The sequence below is a fragment of the Didymosphaeria variabile genome, assembly GCF_027946475.1.
Source record: "Didymosphaeria variabile strain IMI 356815 chromosome Unknown scaffold_6, whole genome shotgun sequence".
Taxonomy (NCBI): Eukaryota; Fungi; Ascomycota; class Dothideomycetes; order Pleosporales; family Didymosphaeriaceae; genus Didymosphaeria; species Didymosphaeria variabile.
In genome coordinates this window covers 1574763-1600419 of record NW_026611625.1, presented here as the reverse complement: position 1 = coordinate 1600419, position 25657 = coordinate 1574763, and the positions used below count along the sequence as shown (strand labels likewise).

The 25657-nt window shown below is 54.4% G+C and overlaps 9 protein-coding genes across 9 annotated transcripts; 5 read left to right on the top strand and 4 right to left on the bottom strand.

The window, feature by feature from the left end:
- Window positions 1–5: 5 nt before the first annotated feature.
- Window positions 6–1533, bottom strand: NPL6 (chromatin structure-remodeling complex subunit RSC7; the record flags this gene model as incomplete). The annotated part of the gene is made up of 2 exons (XM_056217186.1): window positions 6–438; window positions 491–1533. The coding sequence occupies 2 exons, from the start codon at window positions 1531–1533 to the stop codon at window positions 6–8; spliced, it is 1476 nt and encodes a 491-aa protein (XP_056068742.1).
- A 952-nt stretch (window positions 1534–2485) lies between these two features.
- On the top strand, window positions 2486–3796 carry N0V89_008430 (uncharacterized protein; the record flags this gene model as incomplete). Its single annotated transcript, XM_056217185.1, has 2 exons — window positions 2486–2490; window positions 2524–3796. The coding sequence occupies 2 exons, from the start codon at window positions 2486–2488 to the stop codon at window positions 3794–3796; spliced, it is 1278 nt and encodes a 425-aa protein (XP_056068741.1).
- Window positions 3797–4720: 924 nt separating this feature from the next.
- N0V89_008429 (uncharacterized protein) lies at window positions 4721–5955 on the top strand (the record flags this gene model as incomplete). Its single annotated transcript, XM_056217184.1, has 4 exons — window positions 4721–5028; window positions 5080–5231; window positions 5277–5668; window positions 5812–5955. 4 exons carry the CDS (start codon window positions 4721–4723, stop codon window positions 5953–5955), a joined length of 996 nt encoding a protein of 331 aa, XP_056068740.1.
- A 409-nt stretch (window positions 5956–6364) lies between these two features.
- N0V89_008428 (uncharacterized protein) lies at window positions 6365–6669 on the top strand (the record flags this gene model as incomplete). Its single annotated transcript, XM_056217183.1, has 2 exons — window positions 6365–6445; window positions 6502–6669. The coding sequence occupies 2 exons, from the start codon at window positions 6365–6367 to the stop codon at window positions 6667–6669; spliced, it is 249 nt and encodes an 82-aa protein (XP_056068739.1).
- Window positions 6670–7679: 1010 nt separating this feature from the next.
- Window positions 7680–8680, bottom strand: HAC1 (transcription factor that binds to CRE motif; the record flags this gene model as incomplete). The annotated part of the gene is made up of 2 exons (XM_056217182.1): window positions 7680–7968; window positions 7998–8680. 2 exons carry the CDS (start codon window positions 8678–8680, stop codon window positions 7680–7682), a joined length of 972 nt encoding a protein of 323 aa, XP_056068738.1.
- A 3822-nt stretch (window positions 8681–12502) lies between these two features.
- TAD2 (tRNA(adenine34) deaminase) lies at window positions 12503–13210 on the bottom strand (the record flags this gene model as incomplete). Its single annotated transcript, XM_056217181.1, has 3 exons — window positions 12503–12716; window positions 12766–13079; window positions 13154–13210. 3 exons carry the CDS (start codon window positions 13208–13210, stop codon window positions 12503–12505), a joined length of 585 nt encoding a protein of 194 aa, XP_056068737.1.
- Window positions 13211–13794: 584 nt separating this feature from the next.
- On the top strand, window positions 13795–14608 carry TVP18 (Golgi apparatus membrane protein tvp18; the record flags this gene model as incomplete). Its single annotated transcript, XM_056217180.1, has 3 exons — window positions 13795–13843; window positions 14130–14259; window positions 14308–14608. The coding sequence occupies 3 exons, from the start codon at window positions 13795–13797 to the stop codon at window positions 14606–14608; spliced, it is 480 nt and encodes a 159-aa protein (XP_056068736.1).
- A 1438-nt stretch (window positions 14609–16046) lies between these two features.
- On the top strand, window positions 16047–19206 carry N0V89_008424 (uncharacterized protein; the record flags this gene model as incomplete). Its single annotated transcript, XM_056217179.1, has 2 exons — window positions 16047–17031; window positions 17057–19206. 2 exons carry the CDS (start codon window positions 16047–16049, stop codon window positions 19204–19206), a joined length of 3135 nt encoding a protein of 1044 aa, XP_056068735.1.
- A 3173-nt stretch (window positions 19207–22379) lies between these two features.
- On the bottom strand, window positions 22380–24689 carry N0V89_008423 (uncharacterized protein; the record flags this gene model as incomplete). The annotated part of the gene is made up of 2 exons (XM_056217178.1): window positions 22380–23190; window positions 23452–24689. 2 exons carry the CDS (start codon window positions 24687–24689, stop codon window positions 22380–22382), a joined length of 2049 nt encoding a protein of 682 aa, XP_056068734.1.
- Between the last annotated feature and the right edge of the window lie 968 nt (window positions 24690–25657).

Sequence of the window (25657 nt, the reverse complement as noted above, 5' to 3'; positions counted from 1 at the left end):
CCAAATTATACCGGAACGCCTGAATACCCTATCTTAAGTTTCGGCCTAGCACCGTCGACCGTCTCCGTCTGAAATTGGTCCCTCCACCATGTCTGGTCCTGCTTTGCTTGCACGTAGGTTTCGCGTGCTTCCGGTGCCATGGATTGGACGTCGTCCTCTTCCAAATTGGGTAATCCATTTGTTCCAACATCAAGGAATTCAGCATCTGGTCCTGGAAGCCCTAGGCTGGCATATGGCGGCTTCTGAACGTATGTGTCGACGACAAAATAGTGCTTGCGGACAAGCGGGGGCACATCGCTCTCGTCTTGTGGCACTTCCTCCCACTTGGCGTGGGTCGGCTGCGTCGTCCTTGGATAGGTCATTAGATTGGTGTGCGGGTCGTAGATGCCCTGCTTCAGATTCACTCTTCGCAAGGCAGACAAGTTCGCATTAAAGCGGCTGCTAAGAGTTAGTGAGGTGATCTGACCTGAAAGGCAGGCTGTCTACCTACCTGGAGGAACTGGCGTGCTCGAACTGCCAATTGGCGGATGTGATGTTAACCTTGCGCTTCCCAGGCACCGGTTTACCATTCGCCAAGGGTACACTTGGTACGCCAGTATGATAGACGCTGCTCGCACCATGCCACGCGACATATTGGTTCTTGTTGTAGGGTTCGCCAGGTGGTGGCAGCTTGTCGTGTGGTTCTGCTAGCTCGCCCTCGACATCGCCTCTCTCGCGCGCTGCGGTCTCATAATAGTCATCGATGATTTTCTTACCACCAATGACGATGCGCGCTCCAAATTCTCGAAAAACAGAACGAGCCGTGACAACACCAATTGAACGGCCTTTATACGAGTGAGGAATGATTTCGCGGTCTATCAGATCCCGCTTCTCTGTGTCATCGATAATGATCTTATGGAGCTGCATGTGCTTGGTGAAGAACAAATAACTGTCGCGGAAACCACAGCATCGTGCAGGTTCGGTAGACAACATATAGAGTCTATCTCCGCGACCGCCGATGGTGAAGACGCGCACACGATAGTCTCGACCATCTTGCAGGTTTCCAAGCTTGTCGACCTTCTTTTCGCCCTCAGGATCCTCGGGCAGATCCACCTCATCATTCACCACGTCCATCATTGTGCCTTCTTTGTCAATTGCGACACGGGTTGCCTGCACTGGGCCGCCCTTTGGGCGGCCACGGAAGCCTCCACCAGCTGGTCGGCCACGTTTGCGCTTGACGGGGGTGCCGGACTGAGAACCATCGTCGGGTATTACATTCCAGTCAGGTGGGCGATTCTTGGGAGGACGACCAAGACGCTTCTTGCGCTGCACTTGAACAACAGGTGTCGCAGAGCGTTCCGAAGCTGCCTTTTCTTCTTCTTCGGACTCTTGCGCAGGCGTGCCAGCATCTTCTTCTTCGGCGGGAGTCTCGGCGCGATCGGCGGCGGCGGCATCAATTACCTCCTCCATTTCGTCGTCGTCGTCGTCGAAGGTGATGGGTGTTGCGGGAGTGCTGCGACGAGCTGCCGCGCGGGACGGTCGACCGCGCGCCATATTGTTGAATCAAAACTCTTGGCAATTGTGGCGCAGTTCAGGGTGAGTGCGACGCGTGCAGTAAATCTGTAAGTGAGAGAACGCGCATTGAGTGACGGTGAAGGTTGAATGCGATGCGCGCAAGCTAAGGGCGCAACGGCCGTTTCCTGAGCTCGGACCGTCCCAGCTTCCCACCCATCACGTGCAGCCTAACTTCACTTCCACACATGTGCATCGGCACAACGCGTTCGTCGCAAATCTTCAGGGAAAGCAAGGATTTGTCTCATAGGTGATCGGGGTCCAGTCCATATGCTCTGTGATAACGGGTGGGTTATTGCATCCGAGGAAGGCACGGATGAGGATAGTTGAGAAGCGCACCACCTGCGATTTCGCGCGATACCGTGAAGCAGCTGCTATTGACCAGTGGAAGGCGTCAGCTGAGTCCTCTAGAGCCATTACCTTCCTCGGATGCAATTACCTACACCTTCCTAGTTCACCACCGATGTTTTCAATGATATGGAAGCTGCCCAGGTGCAGCGCAACCAGTTTGTTGCCAAACGTACGCCATGCCTGGAACATTTGAAGTGTGACACCTGCAAGCTTTCTGTCGAGTTTCTGCTCCTTCACCACCCGCACAAGTCAACATCTACGAGCTCCACAGACGCAGTTGATGCAGCATGACGCTCCACCGCCTCGCCGTCCGGACCAAGAAGAGTCTCTCCGGACTTTATTCTTCCCAAAAAGAGAATACGCAGACTACTTCGAGGTACTACTCTTTAGTGATTTGAAAAGGCATCGTGCTAAAAGTTACACCCCCAGCCCAGGAGCAACGACCGCCAAGCTTACCATCACTCCTCCAAAGACTGCGTCCTCCACCATCGACGATTTCGGTCTGTTGCGAAGCGATGACGACGCATATCCTGGAAGAGAAAGCCCGTCTAGGCGCCAACGTCTCTTGGGCTCGCTGCGAAGCATGAAGTCCTTGCGGACCCTACGTTCAAGTCACAGCAGTTCGAAGAAGAGCGGAGAGGAACCTGCTAGAACCGACATTCCGCAGACGCCAGTCAAAGAGATGCCTTCGGTATCACTCAGTTTCGAGGCGTCACCAGCAGACGTGCCCATGTTTGGACCGATGACACGTACGACGTCGGGCTCCTGCAGCCTCCGAGTGCACCGTTCATCGCCTATCACTGTTCCTATGGCGAGTCGCGAAGCCACTATAATGGACCAGGACTTGGACCAAGGCACCCAAACTGCCTTAGGATATTTACCTACAGGCACTGTCCCGGACTCTCCCGCTCCTTTGCAGAGGGCTTCCGTGCAAGAAGCTATCATCAGCAATGCTATGAGGGAGAGCCGTTTTTCAGCTTCTTCCGATCTCGAGATCTTCGGCAACCCACTTCCTACTCCTATGCCTGGCACTAACCTTCCTCTTGAGGTTGTTGCAGCTCCAGGCATCATGATCACTTCCCCTTCAGCTCCGTCCATGCAGGCGAATGATCAACCAGGCTACTTCGACGGTGTCGTCGTTCACGTTGGGAACGGTTACGAGCGCACCAGGTCTTTGGACACCGAGAGTGGATTCCCAACACTTGACGACGCGCGCAATAGTGCAATGGATGCCAGCAACGAGGGGCACGACGACGAAGTCATCCCGGGCCATCCTACGGTTCCGGAAGTTAATCCAGCTTCCTTCGATGAGTCTTTTCCAGTCGTCCCAATGAACATTACTGTCGCCACAAGCGCGCCGAAGTCTCCTTCCGGCTCGAATGACTACGGCGAGAACGTGGCATACGTCGTGTACGATAGTCCAGGCGCTTCCGACGCAGGACGAAATCGGAAGCAATGTCTCGGCCACTGGGGTCGCTTGACCAGCCACTGCTCTATCCATCCTGTCGACAACGACACGGGCTATGGTTGGAGTGAGACGTCTTCGAGCCCGAATTACTGGACAGACAATACTGAAGCCGCAACCAATGATGGGACTGAGCTGACCGAGTACACCAGTCCCGGAGACGCCACTGCTGAAGCCGCTGCTGAGGCTAAACTGATGGCCGCAATTGAGGAGCTCGACGCTGCTACACTTCACGCCAAGCCACAGTCACCTATAGATGGGAAGAAGGCTCTGCAGGACTTTGTTCGCGCCTATACTCGACTTCGAGAAGGTACTGACGATGCTGTTGGCGGTCTACCCCTCGCAGAAGGACCGGATAGCATCACGCAAGAGATGAAGGAAGAGGTCGAGACCTCGATCCGCGTCATGAACAGGAGTCTGGGAGGCTGATTGGTATTAAGCTGGCGGATGCAAGGATTGGAAAGCGGGCTTGGATAATGGCATTGTCGGTCGTGGGTGAGATGAAGTGGTTTCTTGCTTAATCGGTATTCTTTCAGCGCGCATAGGCTTTTACCGGGTTGGTACAGCGAATGCCAGTATTGTCTTTACTTGCGAATCTTACATCTTCCTAAGTGCGGTGCGTACTCGGAGTCATGTCGAACTACGAGCATCGCCACACGTTGATCGATCGCTTCTCACTCACACTCTCGCATTTGTCGGCATCGTTCCCCCACACGCTTGCGTCAGATTTGCCGTTGAACTCTCTGTACCTCAATATATACGACGGGTATGTTTCGTGCAGGTGCATGAAAAGAGTTGCACGCCCGCCTCAAGTGGTCTGCTTCGTCGAGAAGGTCAGGCCACCTTCCGACCCGGTTCGGGTCACGCGTCATGGATCCAAGCGAATCGCGCCTCCTCAAAGTTCCTGGCCCGCCAGTCCAACGGTAAAACTCGTACGATGCGTGCTGCACATGTCGTCTGGCAAACGGATCCCCGTTCGCGGAATGCAAGAGATCAGATCATCCTTGCGTATGGTGTCGCCTGCTTCGACAATGGCCGCGGCGCGTCCTTATAAAAGTTCTGGGGCGGCGCGTCCCCTCGTTGCCCCGCGCGACGTTTACTGCTATTCATGATGAGCACAAGCACCGAGAACGGACCTGAAGGCGACACTGTGATTCTGGGCGCGGGTATTGTTGGCTTGTCGACGGCGTATTATCTTTCGAGGTCGGGAAAGACGAGGCCTGAGAGTATCCATCTTGTGGACTCCAGTGCGGAGCTGTTTCATTGTGCGTCAGGGTTCGCGGGTGGGTTTTTGGCGGCGGATTGTACGTATACTTCACGACTTAGGATTGCGTTGAGCGTTGGCTGACTGGAATGGGATCAGGGTTTGCGCCGTCAAGCAAAGCTCTCGGTGCGCTGTCATTCAAACTTCACAAAGACCTCGCCGATGCACACGATGGTCGGACGACGTGGGGATATGCGCTCAGTACGGGCATCTCGTTGAGTCAAGATCAGGACGAGGAGTCTGCTGTGGGTGGGAGCGGAGAGGACTGGCTGGCTGATGGGACGAGTCGGGCTCAGGCGACCAGGTCGGAGAAGAGTCTGAGTGGAAAGGGCCCCGTGTGGTTGAAGATGAAGGAGGGGTTGGAGGTTATCAGTCAGGAGGGGACGGTGGCGCAAATGTGAGTAGGCAATTGTGGATGAGGAAGATGGTTAGGCTAACACTTTGGCAGAGATCCGTTGAGGTTCTGCCAATGGCTGCTGGAGAGGTGTTCAGAGAGGGGCGTGCGGTTGCACCATCCCGCGAGGGCCATATCTGTCTCAAGGGATGCAGACAGTCAATTGAACGGCGTCCGGATAAGCAAAGGTGGAACGGAGTCAGAGTGTATGCACCACTGCCTTCGCGATTGGCCTCCGCTAACATATGCAGTACCATGCGCACGTCTCGTCATCACCTCGGGAGCCTGGTCGCCTCGCGTCTTCTCGACCCTCTTCCCCAAATCTTCAATCCGGATACCTATATCGTCTCTCGCCGGCCATTCTCTTCTCGTACGCAATCAACACCATACTCCAGAACAAGTAGACGCCGAAGCCTGCCATGCCCTATTCGCAACTGACGACATTGGCTTCTCACCAGAGCTGTTTTCGCGGATAGGCGGCGAGCTGTATCTCGCGGGCCTTAACAGCACCACGATCCCTCTACCTGAGCAACCTTCGGATGTCAAAGTCAACCCAGAAGCAATCGAGCAAATGAAGAAGTGTGCTGCTCGTATGATAGGTGCTGTGGATGGGAAGGGGATGGAGGTTTTGAGGGAAGCTTTGGTAAGTCACCGTCGTGCTTGAACACTGGCAGAGCTTTTCGATTGACTCGATGCCAGTGTTTCAGACCCGTTACAGCAAGCGGACGCCCTCTTATATGCCGCATCCCAGATGCCAGACTCGGTTGCGGCCTGAAGACTCGTAAGGGCGGCGACGGAGGTGTGTTCCTCGCAGCTGGCCATGGTGCTTGGGGTATCTGCCAGGCACCTGGAACAGGACTCGTGATGGCGGAGCTGATCGAAGGGCGTTCTACGTCGGCAAATATTTCTGCTCTGGTCTTGCCATCTTGATGTACTTTGCTGGCAGGGTGTTTTGGCATTGCACGCGAGCATCGGCACTACAGGCGTTTCTTTTCCATCACGGTCTTCTCACAAGGATTCCTATGTAGTTTAGACTTGGGCATCAATCGACACATACTATTCTCAACACCATCCCGTATTACCAGACTTGTTGTCTCGTGATCGTAACACCGTAGAAATCAAGGCACACTCTTCCCGCCAGATCACGATTTTCCAGTCTTCCGGTCGAAATCGCGGGAGCTTTGTGGGTCGCGTTGACATGCGGTTTGAGAATGTCATAATGATGTCATCGACGGAAGTTATAAGAGAACTTCATGAGGAGATGTAGTAACTAAATACTTGTCCACTACGAATCTCGCCTTTAACACCTTTTCAACTATCCAATTCACTTTCAGTCATCATGCCTCGCCAGGGAGACGGATCCTCAGACAATGGCCCTATTGAGGCGGGCGAGAACCTGATTCACGGCGCCTCTGGAGACGTACGTCTACCTCTCCTTCCCCTCCAAGACGATATGTTGACTCGCTGCGCTCATAGACCACTCTCAAGCACGCCCAGAAAGTTGCGCCCCTCCCGGAAGCCGAGAAAGGCGCTGCCATCGAGGGCATGAACGCATCTGGCGGCGGTTCTGCGGGAACTAACCAGGGCGCACACGCGAACGACAGCAACAAACCGCCTATTGTGGACCAGGTCACGAAATCTTAGATCATCGAACCTCATATCAAACCTCGCCAAACCGCACCGGTATATCGTATACTATTAAAATCTACTTATTTTCTTCAAGTAGCATGGTGTCGGATCCACACGGGCTGGAAACATTTGGAATGGATGCGAGTCTTTGCACGCGTGCAAGTAAGGCTATAACATGATATGCGAGGTGGGCAAGGAATTTCGGGCTAGTATCAACTGCGTGTGCCTGGAATGGACATGCGATACGAATCCATGAATTAATGATCGACGATACGAAATGTAATCTTCGTATCTACAAATTGTGGAGCTGTTTCGTGGAATGTCGTGCTGCACATCAAATGACTATGTATGCCTCAGCAATTAGTGTTATCTTCGGCTCCATGCCTATTTCCGTGCGACGCCGTACTACACTGTCATCAGGCTGAGCGAAGGATCCGAGCTGCTGACGCGAGAACGACCTCGGGAGCGCGACCAATAGACCTAAACAAGCGATTACGCACTGAGAATCCCCACATCAGCTGAGAAAAGCCTCGCACGCAGCAGGATGCGAAATGGAAACACGGGCGCAAAGGTGCGGGGGCGAAAGTCCACATTGCCGCAAGCAAACCTGACTAGTGAGACGAAGAAGCCACATCAGCCAACTCAGACTATACCTAGGTAGGTTTCATGAGGCTTTGCAGCGGTCGAAAAGTCACTATGAAGCAGAAGAAGAATCATGAGTGATGTGAAGTGTGGTTGAATTGCTATATATGAAAGAGCCAGCCCTTGGTCCTTTCCAGCCCGCCCATCACCTCCATCGACAACTGTTGTACAGTAGTTCAACACGTCAACGTTAAAAGCCCAGAACCCGTCATGACCCAACGCTATTCAGTAACCGAAAAACCTCCCTCGGTAATGCCAAAGACTCTTTACGCCGACCGTGTGATTGTCTAGACCGAAGTGACCGTGAACGCCTTTTCATGCCGCCATCTAGGCTGGCTCGCCGCGCGCCCTTGAATGACCGAGCGACCTTCTCGATGTTAGCACTACGCTGCGAGAGCCTCGTCGCTAGCAGTGGCTGCGCCAGAGGCTGTCTGCAAGTCGAAGTGCTTTGCATCAAGGTGGTCAGAAAGGTCAAAATCGGGAGCGTGGTGGCCGTCGAAGAGGACGGGCGTGAAGAAGGGGTCGCTGTCAACAAGGCCCGTTGTAGTTCCCAATTCTGTGTTCTGGAACTGGTCGAAGTCGAAAAGGTCCTCAATAGGCTTGTTGTCCATGGGAGTGTGAGATTGAAAAGCGACAGGAAAGCCCATATCGCCGACAGGGAGGCCGTGGGCGCTGAAGTCGACCGACACTGCAGGTCGCACAATATCTCTGCAGGATATCGTGTCTGGTCGAAGTCAACGGCGGCCTCGCTGAAGTTGGGCGTCTCGGGGGCGCACGACGAATCGCGCGGGGAGTCGAAGCTGTCCAAGGTCATGGAGACGGGGCTGGGGAATCCAGTCGAAGAGGTGGTCTTGGCCGGGTTAATGGTGTCGGGGCTCGTGAACGAGCTGTACTCTGAGACCGAGGTGTTGTCGAGGTCGATGCTAAGGTTGGCTTCGGGAACCTCGCCGGGGTACTTCTGGCGGTAGGCCTTGAGCTCAGTGGCCATGGCGGCGATCTGGCGCCTGGCAGCGATGAGGTCTTCCTCCATTTGGTCCTTCTCGGCCTGGAGGAGCTCATACTCTTGACGCTTGCGCTCGCGCGAGTTGTGCGCGGCCAGGCGGTTTCGCTTGACACGCTCGATGCGGCGCTGCTCCTTCTCGTCGTCGGTCTTGGCTCGCTTGCGCGGGGGCAGGTTCGTCTTGGGCTCTGGGAGCACCTGCCCCCACGACTTCCGCTTCTTAACCGCCTTGCTCTCGTGAGCAGCGGGTGCGGGGCTTGATGTATCGGCGTGCGAGGGTGCCGATGTGAAGGGGGTCTGGTGGAGGTCCTCCATCTTGATGGTGGTGGAGGGGTCCACAGTGGGTGGCGGGGTGAGGGCAGCCATGATCTGAGCGGCGTCCATTGTGGTGGTGTGTGGAAGGCGAGAAGTGGTGTTGTAAGTACAGTCCATCCCCGTCTGGCAGTGTGTGGTCGATGCGTGGTGAGTGCTAGTGCATCTAGGCAGAGGGGAGGGAAAGCTGAGGATGATAAGCCGTGGGAGCGAGTTGACACGGTGGCCTTTATGCTAGGCGACAGCGGTGGAGCGACAGGGGCGCAGCGGCGCTTTGTCCCTTGCGGCAAGGACGTTAATCTAAATTAGGAGAGCGCACCTTCCCCGATCGTGCACGGGCATGCGACCTGATCGTCGCGCTGTAACGCACGTTGCCTCCGCTTGGAGTCGTAGAGTGCCGGAGCGGCCCTGGGATGGCTGCCCGTCCCGCCAGTATAGTGCTGCCTGTGAGCGCTGGATAAACTGCGTCCGGCCTGCCTCGTCCTCGTCCAGGCCACAGCACCTGCACCGCGCACTCACGGCTGCGGATTCCTCGCTGGCCCGCCGCGCGCACCGTGGAGGCGACGAATGCCGCCCCACCCTCTCCCTTGAGCGGCGGGCCAACAGCGTTTCACACTCGGGGACCGCGTCGTAGCGTCGCCCAACGAGGCAGTTCCAGCACGTCCCCAGGGGTGCTTCTGGTACATGCATTCCCGCGACACCACGCCTCGTCTGCTGTTTTGTTTCGACTCTGCGCGCCGTGAGCCTGCACGCTGCACACTCTCGGCCACGCCTCCACCCCGAAGGCTGAGTGCTGCTGGGGCCTCATCATCGATACCCACCTCGTCAGCACTCGGTGACGCGGGCGCTGCTGAGGGATCCACCCGTGGCGCACCAGAGGCTCGAAACACGGCTCTGTGCGAGTCTGACGACGCCCCCACGTGGTACCAGCTCGACAGCTGCGATGCTGCTCCCTTGGCTGGGCGAGTCGTGCAGCAATCTACACTTGCAACTCACGCCCGCAGACACCATCAATCTTCATATGCACGCTCTGTCGCATGCATGGAAGCAGAGCCGGAACTTCTCGAACAACCTCTACCCCGTACTCTTCATCTATTTCTCCGGGGCGCTCCATATCCCCGCATACCCGTCCAATATACACCGTCGCCTCTGCATATTGCAAAGGGTACGTACTACGGTACAACGGCCGGGACATTTGCGCTTTTCCTGGGGTAACAACCCTGTCGAGGGAGCACGAGGCCAGGCACAGAATACTGATTCTGCCCTTTGCCCGTACCCTTCGTGCCGCCACACCGTTGCCGTCGCATGAGCATAACCATGGGTGTTTGGGAACTTGGCGTCCGAGAAGCAGCTCCGCGATACAGTTTGGACTCGAAGCAGCTCCGCAATACAGTCTAGACTCGGTATGCAGAGTGCGCACGCAACCTCCGGGCGGCTCTTCGAATTTCCGCACCGACGACCCTGCAATGCCACTAAGGTGGCTGGAATAGGCAGCTGTGTGCCGTTATCGAGAATTGTCGGTCCAAGCGAGACCCAGTGAACCTCTGTATCATCCGTGCAAATCTAGGCGGACGGTCGCAGTCCGATTCGGAGCATTGCGCATTGTACAATGAAAGTATGTTTCTCCTGCACGAGTCACTGATGTTCTGGTTCCTCCAGACTCTGCGCTATCGAAACGAACGCGCGTTCGTCAAGGCAGCACAATTCGGACCTATAGAACGACTCTGAATCCAGCTGCCTGAACTCCTCTCCATCACAACCAAATCTCCTCATCCATCGTGAACTTCGGATCCAGTCTCAATGCTCAAGAGAACAGATTGCAACTTCGTGCATGACGGTCGCTTGTCGTCCAGGCTTACAGAATCGTCATGCGCTGCCGCCTCAACGCAGAGTATGACTCCGAGCAGATCGTTGGGTGGTATAGATCGGCTTGCGAGCGGGATACATCTGAAGAGCTACGGATGAATTTCGCCGAGCAAAGTTTCGCATAGAGATGGAATTGTCGTCATCAGGCGACCGATCTGCTTCCTTCTGTCTTTCGCCCATTGTCGGGTTGGAGACATGGACGCCGCGGCGCTGCGTCGATGACGTATACGGCACCTTCCGAAAACTGTTCAAGATGTTGTAGATGGAGCATGGAAGCCTACGATGTTTTGCGGTTGAAAGTTCGGACAGAAGTTCGGACGAAATATGTTGTCTCATACCAACGTGCTAGAATCGGGCTACGCAGTCGCCAAATCTGAGAGTAATCTGGATCGAGAGCCACTCTCGCCGAAATCACACAGCCCAATACATCATTGTCTCCTGAAGCTCTCCACTTTCCTAGAAGCTGACCTTTTCGAATCCAGCCACAGAAGCTCATAATCCCCAATTTCAAGAAGAATAGCATCAATGGTACTAAAGATACATGATATCTTTCTTCTCTTCTCATTTCATAATCAGCTATCATTTCAAGTGGTTTCCCGCGGGCGCCATTCACTCTCTTTTCTTTACGTCTTGCCCACCCGAAATCAGCGTCAGTATACAATTTATTGTACAGTCAGCGACACCTCGGGAGACGTCCCATACACAGCCTTCAGCGCTGGTAAAGGGCGATCGTGATGTTGTGGAAGTCCTGGGTGCTATATCCTTTCTATGTTTGCTTCTCTCATGTTCTAGTAGGTGTGTGTGTTTATTTTTGCATATGCCGTTGTATCTTTAGGATGTAACAAGCTAACCACACCACCGCCCCTTGCCTCTGTCGTCTCCCCATCCCACCCTCCACGTTATCATACACTATTGAACACGACCTCTGCGATTATAACATACCATAGGTACATCTCGCTTTCCTGTCTAATCACCCTTTACGTTGAACAATTGCGACGTCGCCAAATGTTCCTCTTGAGTACCTAGAGCGCGTGGTCCAGATCTCGCGATGCCTACACTCAATAATCGTCCTCGGCAATTTACTGCTTGTGCCGATGTTCCCAACACCAAGTTTCCCAAGTTTGCCCATGCCTAATCTGCCTACGACTTTGGAGCCGGGTCTAATAGTGACAGACTCAGAATCCCTAGTGTGCTTTTTATTTATGTTATCTGGACTGCGGAGCTCGTATTTCCTTCTGTTCCCCCCTTTTTTTTTTTTTTTGAAAAACGTCATGTATTTTGCATAGCTATGAGAAAATGAGAATGGACGGAGGGCTACTGCGGGATTCGCGTCCTGAAGACTGCTATGTTTCTACTCCTAGACTGCTTCATTCACTTCAGTCGTGGACGGGAAAGAGAGAGCATCCACTCTCTTCATCGCTCCATCTCGCACACTCCTCACACCCCTCAACGCACATTGAACTCTCCCCTCACACACTTTGGATTCCCCCCTCCTACGGGAGTGTGTAGGAGGTGCTTTCTGCTGAAGTGTTAAGGCGTTACCGAGTACGACTGGAACGACATAGAAATATTGAGTGAGGTTTCCAGAAACGCGGCGAGCGATTGGAGCAAACATGACCTTATATAGTCCGATGCAGAATTCCGCTGGCAGCTCGAAGAGTTGGGAAGTATTGATGGCGAGACTGATAGGGAGTCATGGTAGAATCGTCTCGCCAACTTCGCAGTGCGTGCGGTTGACCTGGCTGAGGTGGAGGCGGAAGGCTTCATATATGGAGATGGATCAAGTGAGCGTGAATGAACGTGTGACCGACGAAGAGCAGGAGCGGCGTTAACAACTATGAGACCGGTTTTAGGGCTCAGGAAATATGGTTGAAATAAGCAGCACACTGGCTCAAAGGAGAGTGGACAAGCAGGGAAGTCGAATATCTTGATACGAAGAAAATGTACCTAAAACATGCTCCGGGCGCGTTGATGGAGTGAAGGAATCGTATGTCAATGGGTATCTATATATGAAAATCATGAACGGGTTCAGGCTGTGGCTGTGGCAGGCACTGGGGGCGTTGGTGTGGACTTGGGTGCGTGAATGTCCATGGGGAGAATCTCCGTCTTCAGCTCGCGCGTCTTCTTCTGCTTGGGCTCCGGCGCCTTCTCATTTTCCTGGACGTAGAACTTGCGCAGTAACATAATGGCTTCCTCCCTGAAGATACCGCCGGTGACCGGGTAGGGCTTGTCGACGCTTGGACTGCAGCTTGTCAGTGGCGTGCACTACACTAATGGCTCACAAGACCTACTCGGAGTGAATGTTGAGCACACCTCCAGTGCCTCCGAATCGCTCGTTCCAACACCCAAAGTAGACAGCTCGAATGCCATACTGACGAAGCATTGAGGCGCACATGACACATGGCTCAACTGTAACGTAAAGATCGGTCTCTTTCAAATCGCTGATTGGATGCTCGGACAAGATGCCAGCCAGAGCAACGAACTCGGCATGTCTCGTGCCATTGAGGGTGCGGTTCGTCTCGTTCATGCCGCGACCAAAGACGTCGCCATCCTTCACAAAGACACATCCGACTGGTGTCTCGTCGCTCTTGAGTGCGCGCTCGGCCTGTCATTGATACATCAGTCAGCCGACCCCAGGACTTGAGCAGAGCACGGGCTGGGCGGGCAAGGGTGAATCACCATGTTTATGGCCTCACGCATGAAGCGTTCGTGATACGCCCTCTCCTGCGGGTTCATGTCGTCTGCGTCGTGATCTGCAGCAGGGGCTTGGCAAGGCTGTGGCTCGTCGTGCTCGAAACGGACGTGAGAGTCAGTCAAGTCTGGCGCTGCGCCCGCGGGCGAGCTAAACAACCCGCCCATGTTCTTTCCTTCTCTAGCAGTCGCGCTCGAGGAAGGTGCAAGTGAAACCAAAAATAACCATGGCAAAACGTAAGCCACGTCGGCGCAGTGCCAGTGTGTGGGCAAGCGAGACCCTTGGGTCTTTCCGAGAAGCGCGCTAGTGCGCTCACTCGCTCGCCGCCCGTTACGTGGAACTTCTGGAAACCGACAGCTCCGACTCCATCAGATCACCGCGCTGCCGACCTCCCAGGCACCGACATCGACATCGCTTCCGTACACTGCACCGCCACTGTCGCCTTGCGCGTCACTTCGGCCAGGTCCATTCAAGAACGCATTCCAGCTAGCCTGGGTCGCGTCGTTTGCTTGGTCCGCGGCTCAGCTCCAGCTCCTCAATAGAGCTCTCCCGCAACTCTGCTCCTCCATCACCACCCAACGCCGCGCCGCGCGCAGGGACCCAGCTGTGAAAAGCTAGAATCATCACTATGACGCTGTCCGAAGAATTCAAGTCGAGGAATTTCAGTAAGAAGGCCAGTGATGATGGAGCTATTGAGCACTTGCTGACATGGCGCGCTGCACAGGTATCTACGCACAATGGTCAGTCTCTTCTCGTCCAGCACACACCCCTTCATCCTCGTGCGACGTGGCATGAACGGCCTAGGTATCTTGCGTTGCATTAGCGTGTACATTGCAATGGCCGAATTTACCTACAACCTACGACGTGGTAGCATTGCATCTAGAAAGTCTCTCCTCGTGGGATGTCGTGGCGAGGGCTAGGATGATTGCAATGTGAAGGGACAAAACGAAACCACAGTTTTAGGACAAGGAAGACACGGCAATGCTGACCTTTGCCGTAGGACGGGCGTGATCTGCATACTCCTCTGCTTCGCACTTGGAATTTCGAACCTTTTCAATGCCAATTGGGTCATCGCGTTTAGTATCGTGTGCCTGTGAGTGCAACAGCGACCTATTGCAGCTTGGTCCTAACATGGCTGCAGAATATACGCGCCCATCATTCTGTTCCTCGAAGTCCCACTGCTCCTCCGAATCTGCCCGACGTCACCCAAGTTCGACACTTTCATTCGAAAATTCGAGACCAACTTCCTCCGCGCCGGTCTCTACGCCGCCATGAGCGCAGTGCAGTGGGCTAGCATTGCCGCAAGAGTGACCAGCTTGATCGCTGCTGCCGTGGTTCTGTTGTTCGCTGCCATTTTCTACGCGCTTGCCGGTCTCAAGGGGCAGGCATTCCAGGGCAGCAAGACCTTGGGCGGACAAGGCGTCGCGCAGATGATCATCTAAAAAACACGAATAGATGGATGACTGGCAAAGCGCGGAGGGGCAGCTGGGAAACATGCAGGGAGTGGAGTCCAGGAGCAGCGGTCTCACGAGCGAGCGGAGGAAATTCGCAGCACCACTGGGTGGCACGTCTTCGGGCGACTCAATGTGTCATATTGGCAGAACGGTGGGATACCATCTGGGAATTACGATGTCCAAGTTTCTTGTATCATCAGTCGGCGTTGTCATGGCGGGATTGTTCGAAAAGACGGTGTTCGTCGGATTTTCAGATTTGAGCACAGCAATTGATTGATTCATTCCACGACAATGTGTTCCAACGAAGGCAATAGCCTGTATGCAAAGCTTTGTTGACCAGCAGTTGCATTCGACAAAGGACACTGGATTGCTTGTTTACTGCCGTTGTGGTTTAGGTGATGCTAAACGATGTCATGCCGTGTGAAGGGCCCTACGTAATGCCTGCATACGGGTCCACATCCACATCATGGCATGATGCGAGGCCAAACAACTGACGATCTTCCGCTCTAGCCTTCCGGCGCAACTCTACTAGCTGTTGGAAAAGGAACAGCGATGGCGAATGATGATATATGGCTAGACTGGCCCAGGAACGGCTTGCTTGCCAGGTGATCAAGCGCGGGGAACGCTAGCAAAAGTGGCGTTAAGTGGAAAAGAGCATCATCGAGAGAAGAAACTGCTCGTCGGTAGTGCCACACAGAGAGATGCCCCCAATACAGGATACTATCGGTATTGATCGCAGATGTTCAGTACTCGGGAGACCAAATGAGATTCCACCCTCTGCGGTGCATGTGAAAGCACATGCATGTTATCGCAGGACGGTGCTTGGCATCGACATGTGCGGTGGAGACAACCTTGGAGGGTTGAACAGGGCGCCATCGCAATAGAAGACGCGGTATTGGCGCGAGCATCAGCCGCCCCTGCAGATGTTTGTGTGGTGGGCAAAGGCTGGGGTAGGCGGGGTCTTTCTTGTTCTGCAAGGTGATGGGTTTCTGCGTGCACGTTCAAACGCCAGGGCGTGAGCGTTGCATCATTGGCGGGTCGCCTGCGTACCCATACTTAAGCTCACGATCGCTTCATCCGGGCTACCAGTTTGCGTCTTTTTCTTAGTCCATCCCAGCCTGAAGCTTCACTGCTCTGTGCAGAACATAGCAGCGTCCAATTGCGCAATTCGAGGTGAGTTGCTGCCACCTACCGGCTTTGTCTGATACGCGACGTCAAGCTGCTTCAACTGCGCTGCCCTCATTGGCCGCCTTGGTGCTGGTCGCATCTTCGAGCTTTTGGTTCCTAGCAGTTTCTGGCGCCGATTCGACGGCAGCGTGCTTGTCTGCATTGGACCTGCAGTACTCACTGACACTTGAGCTCTTAACAGCTTCTCTACCACATCATTCTTACTGCAACCACACCCACTTCACTTCTACACACAACAATGAGTGCTCCGCCGCAAATACCACCGCGACCGTCGCGAGCCCAGAATTCGACGCCCAACTCGACCCATATGGACGTCCCCAAGATTCCCCCGCGTCCGAAGCGCAGCATCGACCGCTCCGTTTCTCCCAACCGGGACGCCTTCGCTCGTTCTCCACTAAACGACCCGTCGTTCCTACACACTGGACAGCCTCACAAGGAGTCCCATCTCGCTGCCGAGCTGCCAGCCCGCCCTCCCAGCGTCAGTCTGCCTTCGCTCGGCGAGGAAGGCTCCGAGTACGCCAGCTTCGAGGACCTCTCCAAGACGCTCACAAATCAGAGCCAGAGCGGCGAAGCGCCTGAGCAGACAAAGCAGGTAGCCGGCGACCTGCCGCTTCATGCGCCCAAAGCATCTCTTCCGGCCTCGTCCGCGAAAAGCAGAATCCAGACGGTGACTCGCACCGATTCAGATCAAGCTGCGGCTGCTGGCTTTGGCACGCAGCTGGCTCCGGAAGGAAAGCCCTCGGGTGACTCCAGCCGCTCAGTCTCATCGCGTCCTAGCTCTGTATACAAGGACGACGACGAGCATGGCATTCCTGAGATAGGTGTCCAGGTGCCCATGTACCCGAACGCGGGAGACGTGCAAGCCCCGACACCTTCACCGTACGAGCAGGGAGTGCCGACGGGCGTCGGCTTCTTCAACAAGGGGGATAAGCCCCGCCATCATAGTAGGACGAAGAGCGGCCGCGAGATCTTTCATGGTCCTCCCGGCAGCTACGGTCTGCATGGTCACGGCAAGATCGGCAACGACGAGTTCGAGCAGAATTGGTACAAGAAGCATCCTGAGGATTTGAAGCGTGAGAAGGCTGGCGAGTACGGTCCGCATATTCAGGAGAACCGGAAGGATTACCACTGGGGCGGGGAGAAGCTCGATAAGCTCGTGCGCAATGCTGGCGCCCATGGTGTTGGATTGGGTACGCTTTTCATGGTCCCTGCGTCAACTTACGGTAGAGATACTGATGTGAACAATAGGTACTTCTAGGGATGCTGTCAGTACTCCAGATGAGCAGATCGGCTACATGGCGAGCGAGGAATATGCATCGCGCATGGCCTCCCCGAGGCCCAAGTCATCCGGTCGCCCAGGCTCAATAAGTGAGAAGGGAGCAGCTCCGGTCGCCGAATCTCCTTTACGCCAGACGAATTTTCCCGCCGACGTTCTCACCAAGCAGAAGACCCACGAAAACGAAGCCGAAGAGGACATTATCCATATCGACCACCCAAATCGTAGAGAGAGCAAGATCCACGGAGGTGGATATGACCCACCCACTCACGATCTGGGTCGAAAGGCTGGTAACACTGATGAAGAAGGCGGCTGGGTTTCTGAACGCGGTTACGGTACTCCCATCCTCGCGTCAGACGAGATCAAGAAGGACCCTGTCTCAGCATGGAGGCAACCCGCAGTTCCCCCTGAGCAGGAGCGTCGTGGCAGTGGCGAATACACTATCAACGAGGGTGGCACCCCGGCGTACATTACCAAACAGCGCACTCACAGTCGCACTCATAGCAGGAGTTCTAGTAGGAACAGCAACCATGCCAATCCGTCGCGAATTATATCTCCACAACAGTTCGACCGCAGCGGCACACCTCTCGATTCAATGAAGGAGTATGAGCCTCTGTTTCCAGAGGACGATGAGGCCCCAAAGAAAGCCAAGTCCCCCCTCGACAGGATCATGAAGCGACCCGACCTTGCTCGCCACCACTTCCCTAGCCAAGACGTGTGGGAAGATACCCCAAGCAGCCTTCAGCTTGAGACTACGGTGGACACCCCTCAAGCCCCCGAGGAACCGAAGACCGCAGGAGCCGAGCCGGATGCCAGCCAGGTCTTCGAGAAGCCGCAGACTGAGCAAGCGCGCAAGGAACACATCACCAAAGAGGACCAGCAGTCATTTTTGCCCGAGCACACAAAGAAGTTTGCAAACAAGCATCTGAAGAATGTATCTAGTGATGGTCGTCCTGGTGTGCAGCGTTTTCCTAGTCAAGATATTTGGGAGGACACACCCGAGCACTTCCACCTAGAGACCACCGTCAGCACTCCTCAGACACCAGAGACAAATGAGTACGCAGATGACTCGCCTGTTGTCGAGAAGTCTACCATCCCGGCCAGGCCTAATGTTCCCACTCGTCCGCAGGCCGCAAAAGAGACCTCACCAGTCGACAAGAAGGCACCCGTTATTCCAGAACGGCCCAAACCTCAAGTTCCTGCACGCCCTAGCAAACCCTTGACTAAGTCTTCAGAGAAGGTACCTACAGTAGGAGCCTTCCCTGACGAAAAGGGCAACACTGGGGCAGATCCTCAGCCAAAGGCCAAGCCTCCCGTACCTGCCCGCCCAGGCGGATCTAAGATTGCAGCGCTACAAGCTGGCTTCTTGAAAGACCTGAACAGCAAACTCGGTCTCGGCCCGCCAAAGGTGAAGGAGCCAGAAGCTGAGAAAGAAGAAGAGCCACCCAAGCCTCTAGAGGATGCTCGTAAGAGCCGCGCCAAGGGCCCGCAGAGGCGAAAGCCTACGAAGTCGCCTGCTCCCGCGGCGACAATTACTGCTGAAGTTGCCGTTCCACCGCAGTCTCTGTCCGTTGGTATTGTAAGCACGCTCTGGCAGATTGGTGAGAGCGGCGATGTCGAAGTCCCGACCGCAGAACTGAGCGCAAAACTGCACGCAGCGCTTAAGCCGACTACATCCGCCACTTCCGAAAAATTGACTCCGACCACATCCGCCAGCTCAGATAAGATAGCTCCTCCCGGTACAGAAGAGTTTAAGGACACTGAGCACATACTAGAGAGGGAAAAGCACGTCGAACCCGGCGAAGCTTCCCTCGAGCCCGCCACCATCAAGCAGGCTGAGCTTAGCGTCGCGGTCGCAGAGCCTGAGGCCGAAGTGTCAGATGAAACCATCGAGGATCAGACCGCGGGTAGAACAGATCGTATCACTGTTGATCCGATGGAAGCGGAGCCCAATATCGAGGACAAGGTGCCTGGTGGTAGGCTGTCGGCTGAGGAGCAGAGGGATTTGCAAAGGGAAATTGAGGAGGAGACGAAGGAGAAGTTGGCGGTGGGTGGGGGTGAGGGGAAGGCTGGGGAAGTGAAGGCGGAGAAGGGGAGTGAGGGGCAATGGGAGGTCCTTTGACGTTAGCGTGCATGGTTGATTTGGGTTCGACCTAGGAGGGCAGGATAGCTGAGGACGTATAACTGGCTTTTTGGGTAGTGTGCATGATATGTATCTTGTTCTGCTCACAGAATTGCGCCCCTGTGCCGTAACGTCCATAAGTCATCTCCGCCCTCTTTACTACTCTTTACAAAGCAGCATGCCGGTGTGGGGTGGTCTGTCTATTCATTCCCTTTCCTCCTATTGACAGAGTTTTCACCATTTCCACCTGCACCTGTGTTGGAATCGAGTGGCGGCAAAGAAAATCAACAGATCACGCATAACTGATGGCGGTTGTCTATCTGCTCTTATCACAGCGAGGTACCAATCATAGGAACTTGCCAGGATTGCTACATGACTATTTATATTATTACCTACTAAATATGCATAGAGAACTTCAGTATGAACATACCATGATACTGTAGTGATTCTTTACTATTATCGTACGTACGTTAGTTTGTAAGGTGTTTATTAGCGATTAAAATTACTTCGCTGCCTCTCTCTTATACTACAGCCGATTAACCTTGAAATTTTCCCGTCTCCGACATTACCCAATCGATGAATGCCTTTGCGCTGAGGCGGCAGCATCAGTGTCCACGAGACAACGTGTGTGCCGCGTGCTCCGTGTTCCTACGACTTACGTAACGAGGACATCTTCACAGGCGCGACACAAGCTTTCAATGAAGCTGAATACCATTCCCAATCTTGCAGAAAGGTCGATACATTAGGGCATGCTCTGGAGTTTTCCGAAGGCCCAGCATCGTGATTAAGAGACTATCTACGAGATGGCATCAGGCGAGAGCCGACGATTCGTCGCCATGCCTTCCATACCTTGTCCATGGACCCGCGAATGTCTAAGGTTCATCTTCGTCCTCATGCTTCCGACAGCCACTAAAAACGGAAAGATCCTCCACTGGAGCAACTTGAGGTCTAAGCCGAGCATGAACATGGCTTCACATACACGTATCTGGGTCCACTTGTGAAGAACAACGAGCAGGTCTCCAACTTCACGACTTCCCTCTACACTCAGCAGTACGAAATCACCGCAAAGGAGCTATTCCAGAAGAGTATACCAACCAAGAGTCTGGATCAGTTTCAGTCGTTCATGGATGTCCATGAGCATCCAGTCATCTCTAAAAGAGGCTCAGCTCTGAGGACCCAACTCCGTCGACGTCGCTGGAGGTGGACTTTGACGTAGGGTCTGACGAGTTGCAACTGGGCGACGAGGTAATCATTGTTGACGGTTCGGCCGATCCATTGATACTCCGTCCTTCCTATTCTGGAAGTCATCGGTTAGTTGAAAATGCCCTGACCAATTGCTTATTAGAGTTTGCTTGGCTGCGGGACCGTATAGAACCACGAAGTGTCGATCTCGATGTGTAGCATATTATTTGAAGCGTGTAATACTGTTATTCGTACATGCTCCTGTTTCGGTTGTAGATCACGATCGCGGGATCGTCCTCTTGATTGTCACTTCCAGGATCTTGAAGCCAGTCCTGCTCTCAACGAAGTCCTCGTTCCGTTGCGCACATAACATGCGACTGCATGGCTTAAAGGTAATGCCCTCATTGTTCCGATACTTTACCGGCAGAATGTTTCTTAAAGAAAGTCATTGCTATCTGATTCGAGACAACGCCACGGATGCGAGCCTTGGTATCGCGCCGCGCCTTGGTGAAGTTCATTGAAGTTGGCTCGTTCGTAGCTTCTTCATAAGTCTTCTAGCTTGGATACTCCGTCTCCTCGTGAGTCAGGTGGATGTGCTCAATTTGGCTGGCTAAATCCGAAACCTGGCGGATGCCTGCCAACCTCTTTAGACCACGGGGATGCAGACCGTTGCCGCAACGTCGAAAGGAAGTCTTAGAAAAAAAATGGTTGATCCTCTGGTTGATTTGTCCTGCAAATAAGACAGAATTGGAGCATAAAAGGGACAAGCCCATATCGATCTCATCTGCCAGACAGACAAGAAATTTACAAATGATGTCCATCAGCTCAACAGGAAGGCGCGGTAGCTTGGGCGCACTATTTCTTTTTTGTCGGAAGGACATTTAGTCGCAGCATAGTCTCGTTTCTTGCTTTCAAAGCATCTGCAGCGGAATGCCTTGCTATTTCGCGTAGAGAAGACAAATAATAGAACAGTCAGACCGCGATAATAAACAGAGGAAGAAAGGAAATGAGGCCGAATTGAAAGTTTCTGTGGCCCGTGGTTTGCTATGAGCACAGTTCTTGCTTCACGGCTAATCGTCATACCTCTGTACATGGCATGAGTTGTTGGCATACGTGAACGGCAAGTTGCAGCAGCTCCCGTAGTCCGAGCTGATACTTTGGAGGATCTCCAAGACGATCCACGATCCACGACCGAGGACTGGCGGCTTTGCGGAGAAGGTGTCCCACTGACCTGTTTCTGCGGCGTGTGAAGTGCATACAAGCAAGGAATTCCGCCATGACGCCGGTGGTCACGTGAAAGTCGATTTACCTAGATACCTGCAATGGAAGGTACATACCAAGTTTTATGAAGACATCAGTGCATGTAAGTTGGGTTGTTGTAGGCTATAACATGGCAGTCTCTTGCACAGGACCTAACGCAACATTTGGTGTCCACGCCGTATGCATGTCATCCTAGTCTACACCACATGTATTCGCAAACAGCGAAAGCCTCCGAGCATAAGTCTTGACTAACATATATTGTTACGTTACGAGACAACAGCTCTCCAGAGCCATGTATGCGTCCGATTGTAATTCTCATCCTCGAAAAGTTCCGTCCCTAATTCTCCGTTGGGCCTGTTCCCACCCATCATCCCCATATTCGACACCAATTGCTCCTCCAATATCCAAATGCCTATTTCACGCGCCCAAAACATTACATCAAAAGAATACAAAGGTAGAGCTAACGCCTAAGCGCTGATAATATGCTGCGATGCTGCGCGAAAATCGCTGCAGAAAGCCTCGGGAGAAGCCTGCAAAATGAACACCTTATGCAAGTAAATGGCAAAGGAAGGTGCAAGCCAAAAAAAAAAAAAGGAACTCCGTAAACACCATGTAGCTTTCGTAGAAGTCAGGCCCTGCCGTCCCATGGTATCGTTAATGACCCTTAGCCCTGAAATGCTGGAATGCAAATGCGCCGCTCATTTGATGAAATTGAAGACCTCGAAACAGTTTTATTGAAACATCCACTGGCAGTGGCAAGCGTCAGATGGATCCGTTCTCTTCTCCTGTTGCCTCCGTGTCTTCGCTTTTTGAGTCGACGAAGGTGCGGGTGGTGGACCTGAAGGTGCACCAAAGAACTCATCTATCCGCGGATCGGCCTCTTGGAGCCAGACAATCACGTTTCCGCCGTTGCTACCGGATGCTGGAGCAATCTGTCCGTTGTCGAGCAGTTGCATTTTCTGGCAGTAGGGTTGCGGAGCGCCAGGGAGACGTCGCTCTTCGATCTTGACGATGCGAGGATAGGGGAATGGGAAGCGGAAATTGGAGCCATCGTCACGCTGTTGAGGGGTTCTCTTCGTAGGCGGCGGAGTGGTAGACGCGGATGAATTTTCAGCGCTTGACGTTGATACTGTAGCCGTTGGGGTCATCATTTCGGGAAACGGATCAGAAGGATTGGGGGTAGGGTAGTTGGTCATCGTGGCAGCAGTTGAGTTGTCTGTGACGTAGATGTAGCCCTCGATATACGTCGAGTTCCAGACGCAGTACCAAGGGTTGTCGCCAGGCATGACCTGAAAGCGATGGCGAAAAGATGGCTTGTTAGGATCATCATCACGCTTTCGAAGACCATTGCCGGCGGCAAACTCGTCAGGCTGCAGGACGACCACCTTGTCGTAACGTCCCGAGAAATGCCACGCAGGACCGTAGCCTCTGTAGTCGAGATCGGTAACGAGCTGCAATGTCGACGGAGGTACCACAGGAGGCTGCAGTCCATACTGTATGCTCCCATCTGGGGCGACGAATGTTTCCAAGGATGCCTGGTAGCTATCCGATGTAGAATTGACGACGACTTGAAGCGGGGCAAAAGACATTTTACATGACCAAGCTGAATACTGGTTGCCCAAAAGCAGGCAGCCAGGGCTGCTTTCCTGGGCATAGCCCAGTGGAAGCGAAAATTGACCGGTAGGCAAAGGAGGGAGCGAACTTGGCGTAGGAATTGGTGTCGCTCCAAACAAGGTATTGCCGGTGACTGCTAGTTCACTGTTGTTGTCAGCTAACATCTGCTTAGTCTACCAATATACTTACGGTTTGTCGTGGCTGGAATGATCTTTATCTTGTTTAGGTTTATCCTTATTCTTGGTCAAAAAGGTGCCGATCGCGGCGCCGAGCACGATAGCGAATATAAGCAAGAGTACGAGCAGTACAAGGGCGACAGTCACGGGCACTTTACCCCAGAGCCGTTTTTTCCGCCAGCTCTGTTTTTTTACACTCGGCTCCGGCTCCACCTTCTCGGCAACAACACTGTCGTCCGTTGTTGTCAACAATGAGGCCGATTCAGATGTAGTCGCGGGCCGTGGAGCCACATTGCCGGTTTGTGTCTCCGGACGCTGCTGGGGTAGGCGAGCGGGTGCGACAGGAGCTAACGGGGAGACGGGAGACACAGGAGACGGAGGTGCAGGAGGCGCCGCATCTATTAACAGGGTGTCACTGGACGCAGCCATGGGATTTGACCTCGCCTCCAACGGAGTGGCACTCGCTTCCGCGGCCATCGACGCCTTGGTAGGTCCTTCCTCAGGGTACCGTGAGTATGGTGGGAGCTGCTCCGTGTGTCCAAAGGGTCCTACGATGTCTTGCTCTTCTCCATCTGGTCCTATCTGTCTGTGAAAACCGGTGGAGATTCCTGGGAAGCCAACGGGAATGGCCGTCTGTACCGCTGGAACAGGCGGCTCGTCCTCAACGACGTTCTGCGGGTACATGCCATATGGGTGACTGGGTCCTGTTGGATGTTGTGGTATCGCCGATGGTTGTTGCTGTTGTGTGGATGTCGTTGATATGCTTGCGTTACGCGCGATGGTGTTCTGTGGGTACATGCCGTATGGATGGCTTGGGCCTGAGCTGAACGGGCCGTCTGAATTGGTCATGGTAGCAAAGGAGGCGGTCGAGCTGACCGATGCGCGGTGCTGCAAGGGCGTCGCCTGCGAACTGGGCCCTCGCTGATGCGCGCCACGTTGTGGGCCGTTCTGTACAGCTGTATCCAAGCTATACGGAACCTTGGCTATGCTGTTGCGCGTCGCCATCCTCCTGAGGTCAGTCCCTTCTGGCGGTTTTGGCTGCGTGGTCTGCGGTCGCAACGGTTCGTGCTCGTCATGGATCGGGCGGTCGTGGCGGACTTCGTTCGTGTTCGCGCTTGCCGGGTGGAAGCCATCCGATACCGAGGGCATAAAGTCGTCTTCATCTGGGTCCAGCGCGTACTCGTCGTCGAAGACATCGGGGTTCTGGGGCGGGTGCGGCGGGTTGCCCTCGTCGCTATTTCGTCGGTCCATCGCGTCGTCCCTTGACAGCCACAGCGGGCTGGTTCACCCTGAGCAGGCCGCCAGCGGGTGTCGTGGCCGTGTCGAGCGATCAATGGATGCGAAGGGCGGTCGACGCTCTCGCTGAGGGCGCGGGCAATGGGGTGCGGTCGTGGGCAGCGTGCTTGCCGTCGGTGGTGGGTGCAAGAGACTGGCTGGCACTGCGCGGCGGCAGGCTTGAGACGGGAGGCATTGGCCCACCGTCTCGAAGCCAGTCGGGCAGGCGCTAGTCAGGGGTTGCACCTCCCTCCGTTTCAGCACGGCCTTCCCTCAACAGCCTCGCGCCGCTTCAAAAAAGGCCCTTCTCCCGCCCCAGAGACCAATGAAGGCATGCCCTGCACATGAGGTCTGCACTCTCGCTGCTGCTGGCCAGCGCCTGCTTGTTCAGCGATGGTACAGCGGTCGCTGGCCAAAGGGACGCATTTAGCCACCTTGACGGCAGATCGCCCTCCTTCCCCTCGCCCAATTTCGAGCCACCTTTCACCCTGGCGAGCGTTGCGGCCACAGTGCGCCCCTACCGGCTTTTCCCGCTTCCGCCGGTGCAGCACTGAGTGCAAGCTAGGCCGCAATTGTCGAGTCGATAGAACTGGAGCACCAAACTGCGCGAACTATTCACTGCTGCGCCTCTTGCTTTCTGGGCTTGCAGCACGCCCAGCGACCCTGAGCAGTCCTGCCATGCTTCCACGGTGTGCGTCATTGTGTCAGTAGTGGCGCGGTTGAATTTGCCCACAGCCGGAAATTTCCCTTCTGGAGGCATGGATATATATTGTTCCTCCAGCAGTTCGCTTACGGGAGCATTCCGGGCTCGAATCGCTCAACACTCAGTGTATAAAGCGCGGCGAACCGCGGCTATATATCTGCACTTCCAAAATGCCACAAATGAACTTCTGGTGCGGACAAGATCATCGTCGATGGGCGTTGGGGCTTTTGGATGCTCGCGT